The following is a 10,367-nucleotide window of genomic DNA, read 5'->3' as shown; positions in this document are numbered from 1 at the left end:
TTTTTAGTCTGCTTCCTGGCTGTCCTCAGGTGCCCCAGGGAAAAGAGGGGTGTGAATGCGGAGTCATGCACCGTCACCACAGGAGAACATGCCTGTGAATTTCCCCAGCCTCTGAAATGTGAATGACACCAGGAAACGGGTCCTATCAGGGGTTCCAGTGGCAAATTGATAGCTCTCTGCAAGCTCACACTCTGTAAAAGGTACACTCTGCTTTTTTTTCCCAGTTGGTTCCCTGGCGTTCTCAATGAAAGGTAGTTTTATTTGAAACGTTGCGTGTGGCTCTTTCACACACATCTGCTTGAGATCCAAATACATATGCTAGCTCAGCTACACAAGCTGAGGGCCAAATCCATTTGAAATCATGACAAAACTCCCATTGGGAAGAAAATAATGCCTAGGAGCACTAATTCTTCCAAAAACGTGAGTTTTTGTATCACAACAAGTAACAGTGAAAAAGATCTGCTGCATGGTGATTTTCTGCCTCCATGGGCAGAGTAAATGGAACAAAGAGGGGACACGATGCAACAGCATCAGAAGAGAAAGACAAACTGGAGAAGAGATATACATTGCATACACAGAAGGTAATGAGCCATTTTGCATACCTAGAAGAGATTCAAGGAGGTTATATCAAGAAGTTCAGACAAACACTTGTGGAATGGCCATGGTGCAGAGCAGGAACCACAGGACCCTCAAAGTCCTTTCCAGCACTATGGCCACAATAGCAGACACTGATTTACAGAAAAATGATGATCCAGCCCAATTCCTCTGTGGCTGAATGCCCACTCTGTGGGAGAAGATGTGAAAGGACAGGTCTAGAATTAAAGATGTGACCTTCTACTCACATTTTGCTTGTAAAGATGACAGAGGTGGGTGTTGGAAGTCAGGATTTAAGCTGAACAGTGGAGTTTATTTGGGTCAGGGATTAAATGATTAAAGATCATTAGGATTTGAAATTTGAGGAGCACTGGCTGATCTGTATAGGAGGCATACACAGAGCCTCCTCACCTCAGCTCTGCTGATGGTAGCCTATATTTGCACTCATTCTCCATGAGAGACAGGACAGTAACTCACCAAATGTTTCTGAAAGTTTCAAATACAGGGAAGTGGCACTTAGAGCAAGCAGGAGTCGCATGCATGTTGTGCCGATTGGCACATCTTCATCAAATCTTCTACAAAGACTCTGTTACAAGGGACTTCATGGCAAATATCCATCATATATGGTCTGGGGCAAATGCTCCAAAAATCTAAGAAAAAAGAGGGGGGGGGGGAAGGGCAGGGCAGGGAAAGAAGAGCTCTCCTTTCCTCCAGAATTCGCTTCTTTTGGCAAACATTTTTGCAAACAAGCTTAGTGGTAGGAGTGGCAACAAAAAGAGCAGATGTTAAATGAATGTTAGATGACAAAAGTGGAGGGCCAATATTTGATCTCCTCAATCTGAATTATTATTATTTACTTTTAATAAAGTATGGCTGAAGGACTCAGAGCTAAAATGTCCTTGTGCTAGGTGCTACATAAACACAGGAAGCCTGACTGGAGGGAAAGAAAAGGTTTATTCAACTAAGGAATTAACACCATCCATTTCCGCAATCAAATTAAGTTATATACTTCAAATGCCAAGCACCAAAATGTACCGTGATCATTAAACAGATAAAACCAAATAACTTAAAAAAAATCATAAACATCTGCCACATTTTAACCAGTACTTAAAAGTAAATATTTTGTTCAAATTTCAGCTGCCTCTATACAAAACTACTGGGGATGGGGAGTGAAGAGATTCAACGTTTTCAACTCCTCAAAAGTAATACAATTAGCTTTACTACTTATTAAGGGTTATTTGCAGACGTTGGTGGATGATCTCAAACACATAACAAATTCTAAAAGAAAATAGATCACCAGTATCATAAGGCTGGGAATTTATTAGATTAGTCAGAGGCTCATATCTAGTCAGAGAAAATTGGCATTAGGATACAAAGGAAAGAATTAAGAAAAATAAAGGAGATTTGTACAGAACAAGATGTTAGGTCCATAGCAATGCAATAGTTAATAAGAACCAATCTCTTTCTAGTCAGAAGACCTGTCCCTCACAGCAGCCATCTCCATGTGAGAAAGCAGGAGAGAAGTGGTATGCCATACCTACACTATTAATTCACAACCTTGTCTGCAGTTGTTACAGATTTCAATAGATGCTGCAGTGCAAGATCTGATTGTTTCCACAATTTGTTTTCAAATGAGCCCAACCTAAGACTTGGGAATGGGTCTTTGTTGTTAAGATGTAAATTCTTCACCTTTAAACACTGAAAATCAAGATCCATGTAATATTTCTGGCTGGGTGTCCAAACTTGAAAACGCATGCAGTCAGAGATGATTTTTTTAAAATCCTTGTCTGCCCATCCTTTCCACCAAGCTGAGAACTGTTCAAGTGGGCTGCGTTTGGAGTAGCTCCAGCTTGCAAAATTCTTAATCTGCCAAATGCTCAAAAGATTAAAGCTTGCCCTGTACCCACATATTCTTAAAGAGTAACAGGAATCAATGGCTCTACTCCAGCAGCCTGCCAGGCAGGAGTCAAACCTCTCTTCTGGTGGGTAGAAGGAGTGATGGTGCTTTCTGGAAGGGGATTATTGCTGGAGGGAACTATTTATACCTGCTTCCATTTTGCAAGGAAAACTAGTGATTTGCGATGTGAACTGCTATTCTGTGTTTGAGATGACTGCCTGGGCATTTGTTAAGTCTCCATTGAGGAGGGTTAGCAGTGAGACCACATGCTCTAACGGCTGCTGGGACGGCTTAAGACCCCATGCTAGAAGTCTCAGAAACCTGATCTGAGGGGGAAACAGTTCTGAATTTTCTAAAAATGTTAGCAAAATGCTTTCCAAACTTGGGTAGCCAAAATGTTTTGAGTTAGACCTTTTCAAAGAAAATGGCATAATGTAACTAAAATTTCAGTGCAGACAGGTTTTTTTTCTAATTTTGATGTGACACGTTTTAACAGGTTTAAAAACCTGATTAAAAAAAAAAAAAAAAAAAAGCTCATTTATGAAAAAGAAACTCCAACCCACTACAACTTTTCCTTGCAAAAGTTACTAGTTTTGACTGTTTATCATTTTGGCATGAGAAAATGTTAACACTGGAAAATTCCAAGTAATTTCTGATAAAACCCTATGACAAGCTGCAGGTCTTGAATAAGTCCTTTTTAAAAATGTAATCTGCTTTCCATTAGCAGAAAGATATGCTAAAGCAAGTTAAATGTGCATTTCTCCACCTCTAGAGAAGATATCCCTGAATTCTTCCCTTCTGTTAGGACTTGCAAAAAAACCTAGCAGGCCTTTAATTAAGGGTGAGATTTTCCAAGGATGGGAAAGCAGGAGGCAGTCAATTCCCAGTGGAATTCAGTTTTAGAACATCCCTCTCCAAATGGTCCAGACTAATGTGTGCTCTGGTTTTCAGCGGGGAGGGCAGTAACACACTCTGTTCCCTTTGTACCACTTCTGCCTGTACCGTAGCAGTCCTGGGAAATATTTTACTCCATCAGCACTGTATCCAAGGATAATGGACAAGTGCTCTGGGAAAAAGAAAAACTTCTTCCCTCTCCTCCCTGCAACGCAATTTCAAACTCAGGCAAAAATTCATGGCAGCATAGTGAAAGATGGATGATCAATGCACTAATACCACAAATGCAGACCTGAGAAATCAAGTGCCTTCTTCAAGTCAAAAGCACCAGAGTGTCTGCATTAAATCCAGGAATCAGCCTTGCAGTTCTTGAGTTACAAGGTTTGTGCAAGAAGATCATCCTGTCGCCCACTCCGGCAGGAAGGAAACTCTCTGCATTCCAGAGAAAGGCGCTCAGGCTGCTGTGGTTCTCTTCACCCTCTGTCCCTGAGCTGCTGTTAGGAAGGTGGTGATTCACGTTACAGAATTAGTGCGGAGAGCTCTGAAAAATGCAATTATGGAGAAGTAAAGCGCTGTGAATAGAAAATATTGCGGCATCAGCGAGAAGAACGGCTCAAGTTGGTGACTCAAAGCCTATGTGGCAGGAGGGTACTATATACAAACCCCATGCTGATAGCACTTCTGAGCACTTACGGGAGGAAGGGCTTAGATTAGGTGCTTTACAACACACTCCGGGGGGACATATGCACGCTTTCTAGTAGGAAGATCCAATTAGATATTACTCAAGACCAAGTGAAATGCAGCAATGTTCCTGAATCAGAAGTGAGCAACAACTGTGGTTAAAATGCCTCGCACTTGTATTTCGAATAACAAAGGACCTGAAGAATGAGGAGCCATACAGAAAGGCAGGAGAGGAGGAGGCTTTTCAAGAGACTTTTGCAAGGAGCTGATGGGAAGAACTGCTGCACTGGATAGACATGAAGGTTGCACAGTGCTGAAGTTAAAATTCTGTCCCCTAAAACACCCCAGCCTTGTCAGGATCCTTGTCTCTAATTCCTGTACCTCCAGGTAAGCCCGCTGCTTGTGTAGTCTACTTATTACTACAGATTTACTTGCCACTAAGAAAATGCAAGGAGTGTAGAAAGCTTGCCCAGTACTGCCTTCTGAAGAGAGACAGTCAGTGCTCAAAACTGCTTCAAATGTAATTTCTGCCTGGACTTTATCAGCCAGGACTGTCAAATCCCTGCTGTATTTGCACGTACTACTCAGTGCCTGGGAGGGTCAGGTTTAGCTAAAGCCAAGACTTTGCCTGTTGTGTTCAGTGTATTGGCTGGTCGTGGAGTGTCAGATGTCAAGGCAGGCGGCCGGGATTTTTCCTGAGCATTAGGAGTGCCACTGGGTACTATGGTGCTCAGGTTAGGACAGAATTTACAATATTTTCCTCCTGCCTGACCTACGTCTGCAGACACTCTCCCCTGCATAGACCTGGATGGGAAGAGGCTCTTAATCACTGCTAGCTGCCACACAGCTTCCTTGCTCTCCAGTGAACCGTGACCAGGAATTTGCAGTATAGATGATCAGTTCTGGGTTTACATGCAAGAAAGAGACTACTCCAGACGCTGCTTTTCTTTGCACAGTACTCCTGAACAGGGAAACAAAACAGCTCCTCAAACACACTTCTCTTTCTCTTCCACCACCTCCCTACTCCAAAAGAATATGTTATTTCCCTTGATTGCAATGCCTCAGCTGCATTCTCAGTGGAGCCCAGTAAACAGCATCAAGAAGCATCTTCAGGACAGAAAGGATGTCAGTTTGACAGCTTTCCTGTGGCCCATTGATTCCAAAATTTCAGAGGAAAATGACAGCATTCAGGGAGGCACTGTACTGTGCAAATTTCACTTAGACATTGATTTCTGTGGAACAAAAATGCCTTTGGAGCAAATCGGTCTCTAAACACCTTTCTCACATAGTCCTTGGCTAGACTTCCAGCATCTGCTGGGCACATGTGGCTAGCAGCAGCTAGAAGGAGATAGGCAATCCGGCAAGAAGCGCGTGCAAGAAATACCTTGGGAAAGGGAGGCAGAGACTGTTCTGAGGCTGCTGTGGAAACATCTGCCATCAGGGTATGGTTGCTGGTGGCTTCTGCGGTGGTTTTCCTGTTGGGTCTACAGGGAGTTCGGTCACTGCGGCGTTCTGGCGGTCAGGAGTCCAATGGGTGATTGGAGGTGATGGGGAAGCTTGCACCCTAAAAGCACGCTGAACCAGCGACCTCCCCCGATCACATCAGTGCTGCTATCTGCCTGCAGCCCCCCGTGTGCTGCCTGCTCGGGGCAGGAGCCACTCAGCCATTGCTCAGGCACCGGGGCAGGGAGCAGGCGCATCCCGCAGCCACATCCCTCCTGCCTTTACCAGCCTGCCCCAGGCTGAACTCTGGACTTCATCATAAGTGCACTATGTCTGGGGCAGAACCTCAGGGGATTTCATACGGTTTTATGAAGAAGCAAAGGCTGACTGCATGTCAACAGGAGCCAGGTGCTGCAATGGCACACACCATAGTGTCTGCTAGACACTGACACTAGCTCACCATCAGGCCTCCGAATATTTTAAGCCTGAGGGTGTTTGCAAGCACAGTAAAAACAAAAAAAGAGTGTTACACCTTTGCTATTTCTGAGACAAAGACAGACATTTGCACTGAATCAGGGCACCCCTGACCTAGCACTGAACTAAGAAGAGCATAGGGTGGACCCAGGATAATATTCAAACACAGAGCAGCTGTAGGTACCAGTTCCCACTGGAGCCTTTTACCCTCTGCTTCCCAGGGAGCTATCTCGTACATCTATCTCTATATGACAGAGCAAACTGCTGCTCTGCTTAATACGTATTTCATGTTTCGGAACTTGCCAGAATGACAAACGGTTTTGTTGTTGCCAGTTGTGAACATTACACATTTGCCAGGGAGGTGTCGTGCTTGTGTGCCACAAATGTAATTAGATGATCAATCACAAGGAACCAAGGAGAAATACCGGCATTGCAAACAAACCTATTTTTCAGTTTGCTCTCTGAAACAAACGGAGAAAAACTACAAAGAAGAGAAAAACTCTGGCCCTGCGTTCTCTATCCTGGCTCCCTTTTCCCTGTCAATTCCCGCAGCGAGTAGCGGCCGGGCTGCAGATTCTGTCCAGTTGCTGAAAGACATCTGGAAAGCACGGGAACTTGTTGAGAGATGCTATTTTTCTCTGGATGGCAAACTGCTTCCCTGTTAGTCCATGCTTGAACAGGGCACTTGAGGAAGATCTTGTGAAGAGGATTAGCACAGACCCAGGTGCACACCTGGTCCGACGGAAGGGGAAAGCAGCAGAGATGCTGTGGGCAATGCAGGCACTGCTGGCATCAAACACAAGGCTGCAACCTTGCTGCTCTGTCCTGCCCTTGACCGCTCAGTAAATCCAGATCTGGATTAGCTCACCCGTACTAAAAATCTGCGTGGACTCTGCACGGGAATTAAAGTGGCTTTACTGCAGTTAATTCACAAAGGAATTTGTTCCATTTCAGGACTCTATCCACATCTGCATTCAAGGTCTCAGCTAAAACTGAGACTCTGTTTTGCCTCTGGCGGTAGCGTACAGGCACAGGGAACCTCAGCAAGGTCCCACTGGCACAGTGCATAGCGAGGTGCCACGTGTACCACCTTTTCTGTGTTTTATGATCCCTTCCCTCTGCCTCCATATGAAAACACAGGTGCCTGGACAAACACAGTAAAAAACCCTCTTTTCTAGCCAGCTTTTAAAAGTGCTTCTTTCTTATCTACTGAGAAACTGTCAGCAGTAAAATACAAAGTGCTCCTTAAAGCAGTACTGAAAGACTCACAAGACACTCTAATGGCCACCATGATGCTCCCAAATGATGCCAGTTCTGTGTCTGGAGAAATTAAAATTATTTTTAGGACTGAACACTCAAACTTTCACAAGTGAGGTATTAACAGAGTTGTCCATGTAATTGTAGGTTTGTACCATATGTATATATACTAGATACAGCTTTTAATTGCATTTAAATTGCATTTTAATTACACTTTGTTGTCGCTTCCCCATTTCATGCAAAATATTTGGAAATTTTCTGTGTTTCATTTTCCCAAATTAAAACTTTTTTTAAAATAGAAACACTCCACAAGAAGACAAAAATCATTGTTGTAAAAACAGTTCTACTGAGAGACAAAAAAAAAAAAATCTTGCAGAAGCTGCAGAATGAAATGGAAGAGAGTTGTTGCTCACTTTATCCAGGGCCTTCTATATCCTCCCTAACCCCCATCAAGTAAATGCCCAGTAGATGGAGGTGAGCAATTAGCTGTAAATGGTTCCTCCAACTCCACCACTGAGCTGCAATGGCCTGTAAAATGAGCAGGGCTGGAATTACTGTGTACATAACTCACCCTTGTCTCCAGCTTTTTCTCCATGAAGCACAGTTCTGGTTTTCGAACTGCAGTCAGAGCTCAGAAGGAGCCAGAACAGGACCCAGGGGCTGATCTTGCACATATCCAATCATTCCACTCCTCTTATACTTCTAAGATACTTATTTAAGTTCCTCCTTTTTTTTTGTTTTTTTTTCATCCTGCATTTTATGCATGTTTCTGCCTTCTCTAGATAGTTTTGCATTATCAAAGGGCAACAGGAGAAAAGAAAAAAACTGTTGCTGCTTTTAGCATTGATTTTTCCCCTTCCCTCTGAGTCACATAAGCTAACATTTAATTAATTTCTGACACTTTGACAGTTTCTAAGAAGACATTTGTAGAGCTATCAAGTGCCTCTGATAGCACTGTCAGACAGACACTTATCAGCTATTAAGGACCCATATGCAACAAATTTCCAAGGATTATTATACAAATTGCTCTTTGAATGAGAAAAGCACACAAAAGCTCAGTGAAACATAAAGAAACCATTGTTCCCAGGTGAATTTGATATTTGCAAATGTTTTGCTATTTTGATGGTGCTGGATAATGGTTCAATAAATCAAATTCACTTTGTCTTTTATTAAGAGAATTAAATGGCCTGGGACCTGATCCGTAGCCAGTGGAAACCAAAGGAAGGTCTCTCGGTGACAGCTGAGAACAGCCCAGCTGAGGAGCAGGGCACAGAGGCTGCCCTGAACTGTGCACACCTAACGTGGAGCAGTTAGTGGTTAGGGAATCTCAGGGGAGCCAAGAGAAAAATCCCAAGCACTCTGCCTGAATCAGCTGTAACACAGAGTAATTAACATCCCTAGCCACAGAAATCTGGGGGGTGAACTGGAAATAGAAATTAACTTCCTAACTCCCTGACCATCAGTTCAGCTTCCCATCTGGGTGGACATTGCACTTCCACTCAGTCAACTATTTGCACACAGGAACTGAGGGCAGGGGGAACAAACTCCAGGAAATCCTGAGAGTGAAGTGGCACCTGTGTAATTGTCTTATTTTTATTTTACATGTTGGCCTGTGACTGTCTTTTCAACATCTTTGTGTCAGAGTGGAGCTGGAACCTGGCACTTTTACCTCCATGGATCCCCTAAACCTCTCTTGGTACAATGGTGACATCGATGACAGGAACTGGAGCAAGCCACTCAACGAGACCAATGCAGACCAGAAGCCTCAGTATAACTACTATGCCATGCTGCTCACTCTCCTCATCTTTGTCATTGTTTTTGGCAATGTGCTGGTGTGTATGGCTGTGTCCAGGGAAAAAGCCCTTCAGACTACCACTAATTACCTGATCGTGAGTTTGGCAGTGGCAGATCTCTTGGTAGCAACTCTGGTCATGCCTTGGGTGGTCTATCTGGAGGTAGGTGACCCAGTTTTCTTTTTGCAGTACTGAATGTTTCTTGTGGATGGGTAGAGAGAGGGAGGGTTTAGCAGCGTGGACATCAGCTATTTCAAGAGCTCCTGAATTTTGCAGGCCAAAAGTACTTTTAATTTCCTAACAGTTGATTAGGTTTTTCCAGGAAATGGACGTGAGAGCAGATGACAGACTGACTTGAAAATACACTGTTGTTCAGAGGGCTAAATTACAATCCCACCGCATTGAAAATCTGACCTTTAAATAGAGGGGTGAAGAGCAAAAGGACCCCAGTTTTGTCTTCAAAACTACATAGATGAACTGTTCATTCCCAAGCATAAGAATGAGTTTGCAACAACATCATGGGTGTCACAGTAATAAACTGCATCAAACAGTAATCAAAACCCTATCTCTGAAGGATTACAATATTAAGAAGAACAGGCAATTGTAGAGGATGTAAATCCAGAGCTTTTATGTGATAATATATGAGAGGAACGGGATCACAAGTGAGCCACTTTGCACGCTGCTGCTGTTAGCACCTCACTTTGGTATAACAGAGCTCGATGCTTCTGCATTCAGAGCCATATTTGAGTGGCACTGTGGTTTGGGAAAGCCAAATACTCCTAATATTGCCACCTGTTTACTTGATGGCAAATGACTCTTGCAACAGTAATTGGCCTGAAAGAATGAAATGCAACTCTAGAGGAAAGAATAACAGAAGATGCACAGCCCATGGCCCCCCCTTCGCTGGGATGCCTGTGTTCTTCAGTCAGCTGGGAGCTGGCACGCTGGTGGCAGTCACAACCAAGAGAGAATGAACAGTGGTAAGAAAGAATAGGACTGAAACTATGTTGACTTTGCAATTAATTTTCAGGCACTATTTTATGAGAGAAAATGATAGAGAGAGAGCAGGGGAAGAAGCCATAATCAACTAGTCCATTAAGTATTAATGCAAAGCAAAACAAACCCACTGACCTGACATGGGCTGTTGAGAAACCACAATACTAATTATCACTCTCGTTAATGATTGTTTTCATGGCACTTTAAAAAGGCAAAGCATCATGCATCTGCTAAAGCTTAGTAACATGACCACAGGCTGGTTGTGATTGTAGTCAATGCCTTTGGGACTAGTTACACTAGGTTTTTTTTGACAACCTATTTTAGAAGGGGCTTATGCT

At 43.4% G+C, this 10,367-nt stretch overlaps 1 protein-coding gene across 2 annotated transcripts in view; it reads left to right on the top strand.

The window, feature by feature from the left end:
- Positions 1–8,891: 8,891 nt before the first annotated feature.
- Positions 8,892–10,367, top strand: part of DRD2 (dopamine receptor D2) — a 7,683-nt gene continuing 6,207 nt past the window's right edge. Inside the window, exon 1 of one of the 2 annotated variants that reach the window (XM_010075083.1) lies at positions 8,892–9,195. In XM_010075083.1, the coding sequence (XP_010073385.1) occupies positions 8,914–9,195 (282 nt within the window). In that variant the 5' untranslated portion in view covers positions 8,892–8,913. The remainder of the gene's footprint in view (positions 9,196–10,367) is intronic. The other variant, XM_010075084.1, reaches the window with a different exon arrangement.

Source organism: Pterocles gutturalis, unplaced genomic scaffold (assembly GCF_000699245.1).
Source record: "Pterocles gutturalis isolate BGI_N339 unplaced genomic scaffold, ASM69924v1 scaffold6807, whole genome shotgun sequence".
NCBI classification, from domain to species: Eukaryota; Metazoa; Chordata; class Aves; order Pterocliformes; family Pteroclidae; genus Pterocles; species Pterocles gutturalis.
The sequence above is the reverse complement of the archived record's forward strand: the minus strand, read 5'-3'. Positions and strand labels throughout refer to the sequence as shown.